The sequence below is a fragment of the Populus alba genome, chromosome 9 (genome assembly GCF_005239225.2).
Source record: "Populus alba chromosome 9, ASM523922v2, whole genome shotgun sequence".
NCBI lineage: Eukaryota > Viridiplantae > Streptophyta > Magnoliopsida > Malpighiales > Salicaceae > Populus > Populus alba.
Window position 1 is genome coordinate 8,418,866 of NC_133292.1, and position 16,313 is coordinate 8,435,178.

At 37.2% G+C, this 16,313-nt stretch overlaps 3 protein-coding genes across 5 annotated transcripts; all 3 read right to left on the bottom strand.

The window, feature by feature from the left end:
• Positions 1-2,452: 2,452 nt before the first annotated feature.
• LOC118059148 (uncharacterized) lies at positions 2,453-4,802 on the bottom strand. Of its 3 annotated transcripts, XM_035071991.2 has the most exons (4): positions 4,648-4,802; positions 4,142-4,251; positions 3,793-3,864; positions 2,453-2,789 (listed from the first exon to the last, which is right to left on the bottom strand). In XM_035071991.2, exons 1-3 carry the CDS (start codon positions 4,800-4,802, stop codon positions 3,842-3,844), a joined length of 288 nt encoding a protein of 95 aa, XP_034927882.1. In that variant the 3' UTR covers positions 2,453-2,789; positions 3,793-3,841. The 3 variants fall into 3 exon arrangements, with proteins under 3 accessions (XP_034927882.1, XP_073267458.1, XP_034927881.1); XM_073411357.1 differs by lacking the exon at positions 3,793-3,864 and having other exon boundaries at positions 2,453-2,785; positions 4,138-4,251; XM_035071990.2 differs by lacking the exon at positions 3,793-3,864 and having other exon boundaries at positions 4,100-4,251.
• Positions 4,803-5,233: 431 nt separating this feature from the next.
• LOC118059147 (alpha-L-fucosidase 2-like) lies at positions 5,234-10,673 on the bottom strand. Its single transcript, XM_035071989.2, has 10 exons — positions 10,405-10,673; positions 10,166-10,311; positions 8,813-9,708; positions 8,500-8,632; positions 7,908-8,066; positions 7,206-7,430; positions 7,004-7,105; positions 6,760-6,895; positions 5,886-6,081; positions 5,234-5,689 (listed from the first exon to the last, which is right to left on the bottom strand). Exons 1-10 carry the CDS (start codon positions 10,610-10,612, stop codon positions 5,380-5,382), a joined length of 2,511 nt encoding a protein of 836 aa, XP_034927880.1. The 5' UTR covers positions 10,613-10,673; the 3' UTR covers positions 5,234-5,379.
• Positions 10,674-12,233: 1,560 nt separating this feature from the next.
• LOC118059151 (uncharacterized) lies at positions 12,234-16,260 on the bottom strand. Its single transcript, XM_073411354.1, has 4 exons — positions 15,301-16,260; positions 14,684-14,976; positions 14,009-14,510; positions 12,234-13,167 (listed from the first exon to the last, which is right to left on the bottom strand). The coding sequence occupies exons 3-4, from the start codon at positions 14,241-14,243 to the stop codon at positions 12,605-12,607; spliced, it is 798 nt and encodes a 265-aa protein (XP_073267455.1). The 5' UTR covers positions 14,244-14,510; positions 14,684-14,976; positions 15,301-16,260; the 3' UTR covers positions 12,234-12,604.
• Positions 16,261-16,313: the final 53 nt, after the last annotated feature.

Consider the following 16,313-nt stretch of genomic DNA (forward strand, 5'->3'; position numbering starts at 1 on the left):
CTACAAAGAGACATGGAAACCGAAGTGGAGTTATTGAACTATTGAAGAACTTATTCAGTAGCTCCCTTGTTGCACAGGATGGATTCAGAGCTTCCTCGCTAACTTTCGGATTCGTCAAAACTTCTAGACTTCCCTTGACGAGGCCATAGAATCGAATAAGTTGGGCTATATTGTTGCACCCCGACAATATATTTGATGAGCAGAGGAGAGTGGACATGATAAGACTGCCTTGTGAGACCATATTCCATATGTGCACTATCCACCAAACACCATTACAAGTGAGTTGTGTTTTCCTATCCTGTTCATTAATTATATATCATGTATCAAAAGCTACCGATAGCTCACAGGAATTAAGTAATACCTGTAAGGAGCTGGCATGCATTTGAACTCAAGATACTTCAGCATCCAGAACAACATTTTTCACAATAAACTTTAACGTTTGTTTGGAAGTAGCACCTTCTAAGATTCTCATTAATGACAATGACATTAAAGCCAAACTTGGGGCCTGGGTTTATTGGATGTACACTGTTGCACGGGTAACACCACCAATTACTCCAGGTTGGAATTTGATGCTCCATTAACGTCTATATGGAGTGGATCATGTTGCACAAGCTGAAGAACAGCCCCTCGTGCTGTTTCATATACCATAACTAGTATGAGACACTAGTCAGGTGTGGACATCCCATGTGCTCACAAGGAGTTCCTCCACAGAATGTCAAAAGTCAAACAGAAATCAGATGCAGCATCATTATGTAATGCTACTTGACAGTATTTTGCTCGTCACAGTCAGTAACTTCTGGGAAATACACTCTTCTCCTTGAAGTACAGTCCAATCCAGTCATTGCATGCAACAAAATCTATCCAATTACCCACTGATTACCTTTCAAGCTAAAAAACCTGATGAAGTGTTAAAATTAGGAATATTTATATGATAAGGGTTTTTAGTGGTTGATCATAAATCAGTTAAGTGTCTTTGTAAATAGCTCATTTTTCTAATATTAAGATAAATTTTTTTGATGAACAACTGTGGATACTTGTAAAAAATTCTCTTTTAAGGTGTTTTAGAATTTTATGATAGTAAAGTTAGCAACTTAGTAGAGAAAAAAAATTAATATATTTAAAAAACTTTAAATTCTAAGATTTTGATTGACCATTACAAATTTGGTGTCAAAAAGAGAAATTTTGATCCGTCAAAACCATTGTAAGAGAACTAGCATCTAGTTTCAAGAAAACAAAAGTTGCAATGCCATTACATCCCCTACAGTAAAAGAATCGGATAAATATGAATTTCTTGCTTCAACTAAAAATCTCGGTAGCAATTTCACCTAAGCCTCATAGATACTAGCCCGAATAGATAGAAAATTTTTAAACCTAATCAGGTTCAGGTAAAACTCGAAAGTAAAAATTTAAGCTTTTAGTTGAATATAGATACTAGTTTGCTTGACCCAAACCGGACCTAAAATAAATAAATCTCCTCAAAGTTTGAAAGAATTACATATAAAACAAGCTAATTATATATTACAAATTTTTAAAATCATATCATTCATGTTTGAGTTTTGGATAGCTGATAGAAACCCAAAACCCGATTGAAACGGATATCAAGAATCCATGTGCATTCTAGTTCAGGTCAGGTTTGGATAATTGTTTTATGTATGGAAGAATGCTTGGATCTGAGCATCATTCTCTCTAGCTGCAAGCACTTTGAAATGTCCTCGATGCTCCTCATTAGATGAAACACGGACATTGTAAATGAAAATAATGGCAAAGCGGTTCAAGCATTGGTTGGAAAACACGGTTCATTGAAAAAAACTGTTAGGGATTCATCAATTCTAATGGCAAAACTGTCCATTGAACGTGTCCAGGCCGAGTTTAAAAGATAGTGATTGCAACATGTTTTTTTCCTTGTCCTCCATCATCAGTCCTACGGTAGCCTAACCTCGAGTCAAATTTTTTTTAAAAGAAACCTACAACCAGGAAAACAAGTCATCTATTCTTAGCAAAAGATAATGATTGATAGTACAAAATTCAATCTATGAATATCCTGATTAATTTTGGGTAAAACTCTTAAGACAAAATGTCAGGTTTTGAATCGAGTATAGATACCGGTCTACTTGACTTGAACTAAAATGAATAAATGACCTAAAAATGTTCTAAATAATTCTAGATTATAACATTTAAATTTGGGAAACTAAATGAGTACCAAAACCCAATCAGGTGAGGTGTCAAAAATCCATTGTTTTGGGTATGAATGGTCAAAACCCAATCCATACCATTCCCTCCTCAAAAAAAAAAAAAAAAAAAAAAAAACCTTTTATACAATGTTTTGAGGTGTCAAAAATCCACTGTTTTGGGTATGAATGGTCAAACACCACTCCAAGCATTCCCCTGTGCAGTCGGCTACTCCATGAGCTCTTAACAGTGGGGTGGGGGTAGTGATGGCCCATAAAAACTCTTTTATACAATGAACAAGAACATAAATTCCAAAAACTGAAAAAAGTTTGATCATCATGTATCAACAGCAGGACCTTCCAGAGACAAGGTACAAATCAAAGAAACAGAGCACACAAACCGACAAGTGAATACAGGTGCCTGCAAAACCATCTAATAGATTGTCTGAATAGTATATAAAACCTAACATTGATCTCAGATGTAGCATAGAACATGACATCATTATTAATTATCCATGCCAAAACGACAAAATTCCTAGCATCCCACATAGTACTCCAGTCACTGACTTCCTTCAGATAACGTTGCATTTGGTAGTGCTAATCCAAAGGCTCTTCAAGTACCTGCAATAACAGGGTAATGGTTCAAAATCCATGCAAGAATTCTCCTCTAGAAAAGCGTAGTTTCATGGGGCGTAATTCCTTCAAGCAGTAGGAATCTTGGAGTTCAACCACAGAAAAGTTTGAATTCGAAGATTTCTAATTCCAGGTCTTATCAGAAATTAGGAATGATGTTCGTTGCTGGTAACAGCATAAAAACTGATTAATTGATTTAAAACTCAGCCTTTCCAGTACAGATTACAAAATCCTGTGGCTCCTTTTGTATACAGATATTTTTTATTGTGATGAAGCTGTCAAGTAATAAAAACAGAGCAGTAACACACCTTAGTTTTTACTTGTAATTTGCAGAAAACTATACACGATCAAAGAAAAAAATTGCAAGACAAAATCTAAAGCTGGCCTTTTATGTTGAAGGAAAAGAATCCACTGAATTCTAAATTCCATATGCAGTACTTGAAACAAGTCCCTCATGGGGTCAAGTAATGACTCTTTTGATAAACTATAAGGCGAAAATAACGCACCAAAAGGATTTCTCATCATATTTTTATCAGCAGCAAAGGAAAAGGGAATATGCCACAAGTGGGTTGCAAACAAACTTATTACGACAATATTAAAAAAAACACAACAAAAACAGTAAATGAAGAAAAATCCAACTAACTGCAATGTGTTTATCTCAGAAGCAAATGGAAAGAAGGTTTCTTCCCTTGTAATATTGATAGATTTATACGGAGAGCCTTTAATATAAACAACAAAATAATCAAGGAGAGATGGATCTCCCAGCACTTTAATATAAACAACAAAATAATCAAGGAGAGATGGATCTCCCAGCACAAGAATCAAGGATCACAACAACCTTGCAAACAGTCAATTTGAAATGTACGATGCATTTGACTAAATGCCTCTATGTTTCTTAGTCTCGAAGGCTTTGTTTTATCTTTGGTCTGAATATTGATGCACTACATTTATGTTTTTTAAGAATAAGAAACATAAAAAAATAGAAACCTACTATTGTGGCATCAGTTCCGCGCCTTTAGCCGACTGTAAGTCCACGTGCATCACCCATCTTTTCCATTCCTCCCTATCAATCCCAGTCCCAATTCCTCTCATTAACCAGGTTTCGTAAAACCAACAAAAACCAAATCTACTTTATAGCTCACTTAGTGAATTGAACACATTTTTGACAAACTTATGGAAAGCAACACAAACGATTTCTCTTTCCAATAGAAGTTATGCCACAGCAGTTCATGAATAACAACAATTCAAAAACATTCTGTTTTTGCTTTGTTTTGCGCCCTAGAAACAGTAAGACTCACAAAGAAACTATTAGCGATCTGGACAAGAACGACAGAAGGTACCATGAGACAGCTCACAAAAAGCCCGCAAATTAGCATTGAGACGCGATGTCAAGTTCCCCGCGGACACCAAAGGCAGGAACGACTGCATGCATCCCAGTTCTCCCAAGTTCCTACAAAAACACAACAACAAAGAGAAACATTAAACCATAATATAGAAGAAGAAGAAGAAATTCTCATCCCCAGATTGGCTTCGACAAACAATATGCAACAATAAATTAAAAATGGATTTTCTTGATTTCTTACGAAATGTAGAATTACTAGCGTTGGTTATTTCATAAATTTAAGGATCCACAGGAATAAGCCCTCCATTTCAAACGAGCCCATCGAGCCAAAATAAGTGAAATTTATTAACAAAATCTGCACTGGCCTATCACGCAAAATAAGGTCAATTTTACAGCTTCATTATCCATAATAGAAAGAAATATAAATGAAACAAAAAATGAAAATTGGGAAACAATATTTCAGAAAAAGAAAATCAACAAGAAAAATTCAAGAGGGACGGCTACCTGGAAGGAGCAAAGGATAAGCGGCGAGATTGTAAACGGGGTGCGGAGGAAGGCGGGGGACGGAGGCGGGGGAGAGGTGCAGAAGAGCGAGGAAGCGGCGCCCTGGCGGCGGACATGAGCGAACGCGAGAGCGATCCTCCACTGCGCCAAGCCATTTCAGCGTGTCAAGGAGAATGGGGTGAAATGCGGGGGTTTTGGTTAGGGTTTTAGACTTTTTGTTTTGGAGGAGAGGATGTTTGGATTTGTCTATTACACGGCGTCGTAGAGGAGTATCTTTGGCCCAGGCCTAATCGATTCAAAGCCTGCAATTGAGCTATACTATATTGTTTGAAGATTGGGCTGTGGGCCAACAACGCCTATAAACGAAATATAGTTTCCATTTTCCCCTTTTATTGTCAAATTTTTTAAAACATAAATAATTTTTTTTAGTTTGCCTTGATTTTTTTTTCATTTTTTTAAATGAAAATAATTTTATTTTTTTTAAAATTTCTACATCATATTTTTTTTTTCACTTTTTTTTTTTTAAAAAAACTAGTTTTTGGTTTTTGTCAAAAAGAAAACATAAAATAAAATACAATGCCGCCCGTAGCCTCTAAACAAAAACACTTCGGCTTTGGCTATTCACATACAAAGAAAGCTGAGTTCCTTGCCAGATTTTTTGCACGCATCGTTCTCATGGAATTTTATTCAGTATTGACATTGAACAAAGTTGAAAGAGAACCCTATCTCTTATTACGAGAGGGAGAGAGTCTTTACACACTCTAACTGTGTATTGAATGTGTAAATCTTTCTACATGACAAGTTTACTGTGACTGTAGTTCCTCTATAATGTATTCTATGGAGGGAGGAGCTTCCATCCTTCAGCCAAACACCAACTTCATGAAGATCTCCTTCTTTCCAGCATATGCTGACTGTCAACCCCCCGCGTGCCTTTAATCCTTTAACACATCCGTTTGCCCATTTATCTCGAGGGAGAGCAGGGAGCAAGTACAGATCTTTTATGCTACTCTGGACAAGCATTTCTGAAACCCCCGCTGTGAACCTGAAACCAAAAGTTGCAGAAATAACATCTCTATTAAATCATTGATATAATGCATGCACAGATGTTTCTGGTATTTGAAGATGGTATCTGTCTGTTTAAAACTACAAACAGGATTATATGTTTCGACAAACGTTGAGAGAAACTAATTTGGATAGTTTACCGCATTGTCATCGATAACATAGACAAGGCTGCTTACCCAAAATTGGCATCAATTTGAAAAGGAGGATGTGCTGCAAACAAATTACTGTACAGTCCACCTTCAAACGCTACCTCGTGATCTGGATCCACCAACTTAATTAATTGCTTAACCATCCTATAAGAATGGTCACTGTTGTGCAGATGTGCCCATAGAGCAATTTTCCATGTGGTTGACCATCCTGGCCCATCCTCTCCTGTTTCCATTGACAAATACAATGTAACACAATACCAGACTATAACCCTAAAGCAATGCCGTCCCAGCTGAAGTTACAAATACAATCATGAAGGAATATAAGATGAACTTTTGAACAGTATAACACTTCAGGAAAGATAAAGTAATCCTTTAAGCGTAGACAATCCTCATCTGTGGACAATGCATACAAGTTTCAATGGAATTCTCTGGCTGCGTAAGTTATCTAATCCAATGAAAGTAACTCGACATACTTTTGCATGCAAAGTGATATTTGTTAAACATCAATAGGCCTTGTTGTATATTTTGCACTTGCATCAAGAACTTTAGTGTTCAAAGCATGACATTTTTTCACTTCAATCAAGAAATTCAATATAATTTACTGCTGCATAATTTCTCCAATTTAATGAAAAGTAACTTCAAATAATTTAGCATGCCTAGTGATATTCCATGACACCACGAGAGGCCTTTTTATATCATTCTGCTCTTGCAACGAGAGCTATTCTGTTCAAAGCATAACATTTTTTTGACGCTTGAAACTTGCTCTTATGCATTCATTAATCAGTCTCAAATATAATCTTTCAGAACCAGAAAAGAACAGGTAAAGGTGAGAGAAAGTGATACAGCTGGATGGAACCATTTAGCCTCAATCCCCCTAAACTAGTTGTATATTTAAGCTAACCTCGTTTGTAGAGAGAATTTTCTGCTGCTTCACAAAGCTCTGGATTTTTGTCGATGGTTATTGAGTGCCCTGGAAACAGGCCAAACAGATGTGAAAGGTGTCGATGATGCACATCAGGGTCCTTAAAGTCTTGTGCCTGCACTACCACAGAGAGGATTACATTTGTCAAAATCCAGCAGTCAAAATACAGGAAAGGACTACATTACGTGGACAACAATACAAAAGATATGCGCCACTTGCGCACCCATTCCATAATACAGCCTTCTTCATCAATTTTTGTTGGATAAAGCCTTGGTTGAGCCTGGTGCACTTTCTGAACAAAAGCATCCTCATTTCTGCCCAAAACCTGTTTTTAACAAGTTTTTTACAATTTTAAGTTAGAAATTAGAAAATTTAGCAAATACCAAAACTGTAATTATTACAGACATTGAGAATAAGAGTTTCACCTCAGAAGCAGAAATAATCGCAGAAAATACTTCTTTGATGAGAGCCATATCCATAGTTGATGAATAGCTCACAGAAGCATACTTACCATCTGGGGCAATAAACATGTGTTCAGGAGAAGTGGACGGGTTGGTTTCTAGATATCCTCCATGCCCTTCAATCAACCAGTCCAACAAAAATGATGCACATCCTTCCAACAGAGGGTATGCCTTATTTCTAAGAAAATCCTAATCATTTAGAAAATATCAGCATAACAGAGGGGAAGAAAATAACATGTAAATTATGCCATTAAAAAAATTTATAATTTTCTTCTGAGAAAGAAAGAGGAAAAGAGACTCTCTAAAGTTTCATAAGATAATCAGAGATCTGCTGATGACAGTGCCCAGTAACAACAGAGGGGGAGAAAATAACATGATGTAAGGCCAAGTAGCCACTTAATAACATACAAACCATCCAATCTTAGAAAGAGTCGAAATTAGTAGAACAGACTATTATGGAATTTAAGGGCAAGAGGCCTTCCCCTCAGTCATCAGATCTTATGCTTTCTATAAAATTTGCATGCACCATAACTTAGTCCTAAAAACAATTCATCACAGTAGGTGTTAAGGAAAGCTACAACCACTTTGGTCATAAAGTCAAACGAGAAAGCCAATTATCAAGGACAGCAAGGTAATGGGCAATTTTAGGAAAAATCAATAGCGTACTTCATCCATTGTATAACTGTAGTGCTCCCATAAATGAGTGCAAAGCCATGCCCCGCCCATAGGCCATATTGCCCACACAACCTCTCCCTTATCTGCTGATGGTTTCGCCCATATGTCAGACTTATGATGCACCACCCAACCACTTGTTTTGTAGTTTACCTGAAACATTCTGAGACTCAGATAAGAAATATTTGAGAAGTAGAATGAAGATCACAAAACACTACAAGGGACTCAGGGTATGGTTGAGGATCTTTCTGGTTAAGGTCTTGGGATGCTACATTGACTAGAGAATATATATTGCCCCCATCCTAGTTCAATGATAGCAAGGGTAAATGGTATGGTACTGCTTTGAGGATAAGACTCTCTGGTAACCAAGCCATTTTGACATGGAAACCTCATTAGCAAAGATGAACATTATCTTAGTCTATTACAGTGCTGATTGCAACAACTGAATTTCTTAATATTGGCTAGAGTTTGAGAAGAAACTCCGCCATTGAAATCTAACCAAACAGTCCAGAGAGTGAAATAAATTATAAATAAATTACAAAATGTTTTTTTTTTATTATGAGATAGAAATGGAAAGAGCTCTTACTTGTGCAGTTTTACATCCATTGATTGATAGGGATTTGATAAATTCAAACAAGGGCTCCTGGCACTCACTAAGGTTGCAAGGCAGGGAAGGCCAATAGTTCATTTCAAGATTGATGTTCAAGTGAGGAGCAGAACTGAAGAAAGAGATAAAGGAGTCAGTAGCGGTCTATATGAAATCCTGATGCAGAAAGAAGTGGAAGACATCATAACTTCAATCTCCTGCATGTCCCCCTCAACTCCCTAACTTCCGACACATATATAGATTGAGAAAAGAGGGAAGTGGAAAATGAAGAAGATCAGAGAGTGTAACGTACTCCCACATTGGCTCAAGATCCTTGTTCCATATCCCCTGAAGGTTAGCCACCTGAGTTCCAGGGCGTGAACTAGAAATAAGCAAATATCGACCAAACTGGAATAGAAGTTCCACCAACGAAGGATCTTCATCAGATTGAAAAGATCTTATCCTGTCTACTGTTGGAACTACATCTTTGTTCCCTTCAACACATCTTTTTCCAGAAGGCATAAGATTCTTGATCTCCAAAGATCTATCTCCTATATTTTTATCAGAGCCCTTGCATAGCTGCATTGAAACACGGTGAAAAAGGTTCTGATAGTCATCTAAATGACGTGAATAAAGCTCAGAATATGACTGGTTTTTTATTGATTTCAATGCACGGAGAGACACAGAAGTAGGATCTTTCTCTGATTCTGAGGGCTTTGTGAATGGCCCTTCAAAAGAAGATGAAGCCACCATATGCAACACAACCCAATTTGCACCTTCAACCTTCAACTTCCCACCATCCAAAACACTCATCAGACCTGCACCATCACTAATCTGTAAACCAAGAACAGCAGCAAACAGAATTCCTTTTGGATCATCATTAGCCTTTACTTTTGGCGGGATCCTTTTTCCAGGGCATCTTCCTTCCATTACAATTTGGCTTTCGTCTGTTATGTAACAATGATGATCCAACTTGCTGTCTAAAGATACAGTAAAGGATACGGACCCTTCTTTGCTTCCAGCAATCTTTGTCACAATCACTTGATCTGGATAAGATGCAAAGTGCTCCCTCGTAAATTCTACATCACCCACAGAATACTTCACCCTTGCTGTTGCAGTATCTAAGTCTAGCTCTCTATAATATGTTTCTTCAGAACACATAAGGTAACCATCGAATTCTAGCTTGATATCACCAAGTAGTTGGTAAACCTTAATCATCAAATGCAAATCATTAGGATGTGAATGCCAAAACTTTTCAAAGCCTCTTCCATAGACTTAATCGATCAACATTATAATTCAAGTCCCTGAAGTTTAAATAGGTCCAGGAAACTAGAAATAATATACCAATAACATGCAAGGGGTAGTCACAAGCAATAATCCGATGGAAGTGCAAGCAATACACAAGTAGAAAGCCTACAAAATCATGTTATAGAACTACATAGTTTGAGTTCAGTTTCTTCTATTTGTTAGCCCCTGAAAAGGTAACAATGTCAGCAGCTTTAGTTCAGCTTCGGTTTTGTTTTCATCAAATAAAACACATAAATTCCGAATGTGGGGCCCCAGAAACCAATTGATCCTAATCGTCTATTAACATCTAACCATAGAGAAAATAGAAGGAGTTTAATTGCTAGAGAAAGGAAACATCAATAATGATTGTTTAACATACATTGGCATTAGTTCCAGACAACTTGGCTGCTGCATCACTCGCTTCTGCAAATTCACCACTGTCCACAAGATTTCTAACATCAGCTAATGCCTCTGGTGCATCAGGGTTAGTATAATCAATCGGAGTCCCTGTCCAAAGTGTGTCCTCTGCAAAAGGAAAAGGAAGTATCTAGATTTTCAACAAAAGATAACTAACATAAAAAAATGGAAAAGCAAGCTTTTCTTTTTTATTTTACATACCGTTAAGCTGGATAAGCTCTGATGAGACGCCACCCCACACCATGGCACCGAGACGGCCATTACCGATCGGAATTGCATCCGTCCAGTACTTGGCGGGCCCAGTAGAAGTGATCTTTAAGGGTTTGGAGTCCTCCAAGTAAGTTGAGGTTGGATTCCACATGTCTCTATCAGTGGGTCGTGTAACTAAAACCCAGCTTCCATCTTCCATCAGGATAGTGTTGTTGTTGTTGATTTATTTTAATTCCAACGCTTGGGTGGGTACTGGGTAATATGTTAGTTGCGATTGCATGGGCTGCTTGGGATTTTGATAATGATTATAATTTAAAATATTTTTTATTTAAAAATATATAAAAAAAAATATTTTAAATTTAAAAAAATTAAAATTTTTAGAACCTCGTTCCAAACACACCCGTCTCCTTCAAATTCAAATCCGAAATTATTTAATGCATAAGATATTGACCCAAACATTTTACTTATATTTTTATAAAAGGCTTTATTTTGACTGGTAGATTGTCACACGCTCAATGCCATCGGTCTTCGCTGGCTTGGACGACCGAACACTTTTCCTCGGCTATTTTTATATATTAGCATATTTTTTAAAAAAAAAAAATGGTAATATAATATATTTTAAAAAAATATTAGTGAAATATCATAGTTTTAATGTACAATACAATGCAATGCAATACAGTACAATACATAGAAATAAGCAATTATCGACCAAACTTGAATAGAAACTCCACTGAGGAAGGATCTTCATCAGATTCAAAGACTTTATTCTCGCCACAGTTGAAACGACAGCATCTTTGTTCCCTTTGAAATCCTTAACCACTGAAGGCCCTTCAAAGATGAAGCTACCAGTAGCAACCTTCAACTTCTTGCCATCCATAAGACGTGCCACAAGCGCACCAGTACCAGTCTGTAAACCAAGAACAGCAGTGAACTTCATTCCCTATGGATCATCATTTGGTCATCCTTTTTCCGGGCAAATTCCTTCCATTACAAGTTGATTTTGATCGGTTATGTGCATGATTGTTGTTTCTGGTACTGCTTGAACCTTTTGTTGTTGCTTCTTTCTTTATGCACAATGATTAACTGATTCTCTCATCAATCCTTGTTGTCGCTTCTCTCTCCTATCGAGAACCCACCAAATTCTCAACAAAGAAGAGAGATATCTATCTCTTCTTTTTTTTATTCTCGAACAAACCTAGAGTAACTGCCGCCATAAATTTGCTCATAGATAGTAACTGAATCTTTTTGATCGAATGTGACCCAAACAGCCTATCTTTTGTCCCGGTAGCCATTGCCAACACTGGTGACCTGATATTTGTCATATTCGATTGAATGCCATGAATTGAAACTGTAATATTCGATCATCTTGAGAGACCTCATTTCAACCATGGAGTTACCAAAAAAGTGGAGAAATTGCAGCATCAACTTAAAGTCTTTTTTTTAATGAATATTTCTGGTAAAAAATCTTTAAATAATTAGATATGATAAGTTGTTTCCCATCAACATCTACTTGTTAATGCAGAGAAGATCAGATATCACTGAGCATAAGAGAAACGATTTCCTCCTTTTCCTCTTTGCCCTGATCAACCTGGAAATAAACAAATTCTTATGCGCTTTGCGATTTTAGATAATGTCAACATCAGCAAAAAGTCATCCTTGCAGTCAAAATATTACGGTCGATGCCTTTAATTACTGAGTGAACACAATATTTTGCTGTCAGCAAGAAGGGACTGTTGCAGAACCTGCTCCCATATAAAGTCTCACCATGTAATTATGGTGGGCAATTTCATCTCCTTTACCGGCCCAGAGAATGCCTAATTCATACTGGAATAAAATCAGTGTTCATGGTATCAATAGAAATAAACCTCATGGGACTATTTTAATTACCTTACAGGCTTACAATGTACCAGAAAACTCACAAAATCAGATTTTCCAATCCTCAAAACTAATCACCTACAATGAGCCATTTGTTGTTCTATTCATACAAGGTAAAATCAGTACAAGCTCATGGTTAAAAACCTCAGTTTTTTGTTTAAATGTACCGAAACACTTGTTTTCTACTATCTTCTGAAAGTGACACTTGGGAGAACCATGCTAACACAGAAGAGCCATATGGATACGGCACCTCTGATCTCAACTGCAATTCATGTCGGCTGATAGTTTGCCTCTTCCAAAAGCTTCATCATTCTCATTAGTCCGAAAATGATTCATTACTCATTGAATGTGCCTCGGTCTGATCTTTGAGTGTGAGGTCCTGGGGAACTGGTGCAACCGGGGATGTTACTGGTGCTAAGGTGCTGAGTGCAGCATGGTTAGTATTGAGAAGCGGCAGCATACCATGATCAGCTTTGTAAAAAGCCTCATCGTTCCCATAAAGCTTAAGTGATTCATTACTCACTGGATTTTCTTCTGTTTCATTACCGAGTGCAAGGTCCTGAGGAACAGGTGCAATCGGGGATGTAGCTGATGTCGTGGTGAGTGCAACATGATTAGTATTGAGAGACAGCGGCATCTCATGATCGACACGGTATGTAGTTTTTACAAAATCTTCATCGTTCTCATAAAGCACAAATGATTCATTACTCGCTGGAAGTGCTTCAATTTCATTGCTGAGTGTGAGGTCCTCGGGAACTGGGGCAATTGGGGATGTAGCTGATGCAGCAAGTGCAACATGCCTAGTGTTGAGGGGCAGCGGTGTGTCATGATCAGCACGATGTATACCCGTAATCCTGCCATCCTTGATCTCCACGTTCACTTTTTCATAGGAAAAGAGACAATGTAATTAACTAGGGAACATAAGATGATATCAGTGATTTCTAATTGTCATAGATTAATTTCTGACCATAAAAGCATATTTCCGTTTCATTGCTTAGAATAGATAGATAGTCAGGAAAATGAATTCAAAAGAATTTTAAGAATATGAGATTGTTTGCTGTTCAAAATATATCAGATTCATCCGATTGAACCGACTGCAGTATTTTTTTTATGAATACCTACTACAATTATTTTGTTTAATGAGGTGTAATTATCATACATATCAAACAGATTTATCTTGGGGAGCCAACCAGAAGTTAAAATGCTTATGAAAGGAGCCTCACTATCCGTCCATAGCAAATCAACGACTTCTCCTTCCCTTCTCCACATCGATCACTCCTTTCAAGCACCATTTGCGTATTATAATTTTTTTTTTTTCTTGCACAACAAGTATAAATTCAAGAAAACAAAGACAGGGTTCTAATATAAAATTAAAGAAAAAGTAGAAACAAGAGGAAACAGATGTGATTATACAGAAGCTAATTAATTAAAGTTGAATTCAAGATCAAGATTCTCACACATGAATCTGAAACAATCACTCAAATAAATTAAGTCAATGCCGTTATCAAGAACCAAGAATTTCAAGGAAAACATTACGAACTCAAATAACATTTCAACTGCATTACAGCATACCATCACTATTTGAATACAAGAACCCACCAAAATCAATAGAGTGGCACAAAAACAAGGTATACACACAAAGCAAGAAACCCAAATAAGAAAAACAGTCAAAGTTTAAAGAACAGAAACCAGTGAAAGAAACTGGAAAAGAACTAAGCACCTGGATAAGAGAACCACCAGAGTGTGAAGAGGCACAGCAACACAACTATGGGAATAGCATGAATCCATTTGTCACTCATCATATTGGGAATGCAAACACGGCGAAAATAGCCAGATGTCTTTTCCATCCTTCTTGGTGCATATTTCATTTCTCGAATGTGCTTTTCTATCTCGATTATGTAATCCTGATCCTGAGCAAGTGCTCTACATAAGCTGTTTATTGGCCTCTGCTGCATTTTCCTCACGGATGAAGAGACTAGAGAGAGATTTTTTTTTTTTTTATATGGTTTTTTTGTGCAGAGGGCACAGGAGATTAGAGGAGAAGAAGAAGAAGAGGCTTGGGCTTTCTTTGAGATCTCCCTCTCTCTCACTCTCTTCCTGCTAGTTGGTGATAAGAGGTTGTGGGATTTGGCTTCGGTAAGTAACAGGATTTATAACGACTTCTTGTTTTAGGCGGGAAAACTTTGCACGTGACTAAGACGGTGAATGAGGGCTAATTTGGTCTTTGAAAATATTTGGCCATGAAAATTGACATGAAATGTAGTAAATAAGAAGAACAATGCCAAAGAACAGAAGATTTTTCTTAAAATAAAATCATGGTAGACTTCCAAAGAATCTGTAGTTACTTCGCAGATTTATCCACGAACTAGTAATATTTTTGTTTTCAAAGAATTACCTAATCTCAACATTCGACAAGAAGCTGCTGATGGGAGAGGGTATGTCTTAATGCATCTCAAACTTTCTATTGAATGTGTAGTAGACTCTATCAGGTGATAGATTTGCTTTCACTACAGTTCCTCTGCAAACGTAACCCTTCAAAAGAATTATGTTCGTTAGACCAAAGCCCAGCTTCGCGAAGATCCCCTTATTCCTTCCAGCATAAATTGTAACTGTCAGCTTGCCTCGTGCCTTCAGTCCTTTACACAACCATTTCTGCCGTGCTCTCGACAAGCATTTCTGCGATTGCTGCTGGAAAAATGAAATGGAAATAAAAATTGAAAAATTATGAGAAATGTTAGTGCGTAAACTAAGCTGTCGTTGACACAAAGTGTCCACAGCTTTTAGATTCTAACTTTTTATCAGGAATTCATGTTTTGTTAAAGTTTGCATATAGAACCGTCGTTGATTGATTTCACTTTCATTGACAGAAAAAAGAATACATATAAAAGATCTCCCCATGAACTGATGAGCTAAACAAAAACAATCTTTTTACATTAACTGATAGTACCTCATTATTTAGAATTTCCATATCTTGAAACGAAAGCAACATCTTTTATATATTCATTAAGTTACCATTAAGTTGGAGAGTTTCTGATGCAACACCACCCCAAATCATGGCACCAAGTCTGCCATATCCAATCGGAATGGCATCCGTCCAATGCTTAGCTGGCCCACTAAAGGTAACCTTCAATGGCCTAGGACCTTCTCCACTGTTATCCTCCATCAAACTTGGATTCCACCAATCTTTCTTTGTAGCAAGCTGCAGCAGAACCCATCCCTCATACTCCTGCCACGCACACGAGGTGCATGAGGGCTGAGACAGATTGTAGCGGGGAGGTACAAATGGGATTCGTATCTATTGTGTCAGATATTGTTAGCAATAATACTTTTCTTTTTGACAGAAATTGCTGGTTCATTTCTGATTTTGTGTGTAAATTCCCTGTTGTTCAAGGGAGAGAACATGTTGTGTAGCAGTACGCTACTCATAACTCATCATAGGAAACGTCACGTTTTCTTACCTAAATACAATAACGTTGAGAGGACTTCACTTCTCTTGAATCCCTGTTTTCTTTCTGCATATGAAGGGAGATGATTTACAATCAACTTTCTTTTATCTTTTTGTATCTGCAGATGATTATGCTTGGTCCATCATGGGTCTCAAGGCTAGAGTGTATAGTCATGGAACTCTTTGCAAACCAATCGAGTGCTCTACACGATCCTTGACAAAACTCGGAACATAGTGACTTTCTTTTCATTAGTCGCGTTCGGGAAGAAATTTATATATATATATATATACACACCACTGCACGATTCGACGCAAAAGATCTAGGTTTGAATTGTCATTCGATCGGAGCAGGAGATCCTGTCAATTATGAAAATCGTTATCAGCAAGTGATTGCTCATTTTTCATTTATTCTTTAATTAATTCATAACAGTACCATCTAAGTCAAAAGGCAGATCTTCCACAAGACTGCCTTTTCTCTATACGGCAAGCGCCATTAGTGGGTTGTAAGAGGCTGTGGGATTTGGCTTCGGTTAGTTTCAGGTTTTATGATCTATGAATGTATTTAGCCAAATTTGTCATC

Bases quoted from the DNA above. Each gene is read 5' to 3' on its own strand.
- LOC118059148 (XM_035071990.2), bottom strand. From the start codon at position 4,802: ATGGCTTGGCGCAGTGGAGGATCGCTCTCGCGTTCGCTCATGTCCGCC. The intron at 4,252-4,647 runs GTAGCCGTCCCT...GTGTTTTTGTAG, and splicing joins TTATCCTTTGCTCCTTCCAG to GAACTTGGGAGAACTGGGAT.
- LOC118059147 (XM_035071989.2), bottom strand. From the start codon at position 10,612: ATGGAAGATGGAAGCTGGGTTTTAGTTACACGACCCACTGATAGAGAC. The intron at 6,082-6,759 runs GTTAGCTTAAAT...CAATGGAAACAG, and splicing joins AAATTCTCTCTACAAACGAG to GAGAGGATGGGCCAGGATGG. The intron at 5,690-5,885 runs GTAAGCAGCCTT...TTTTGGTTTCAG, and splicing joins CAAATTGATGCCAATTTTGG to GTTCACAGCGGGGGTTTCAG.
- LOC118059151 (XM_073411354.1), bottom strand. From the start codon at position 14,243: ATGCAGCAGAGGCCAATAAACAGCTTATGTAGAGCACTTGCTCAGGAT. The intron at 13,168-14,008 runs GTGCTTAGTTCT...CCTATGAAAAAG, and splicing joins CTGGTGGTTCTCTTATCCAG to TGAACGTGGAGATCAAGGAT.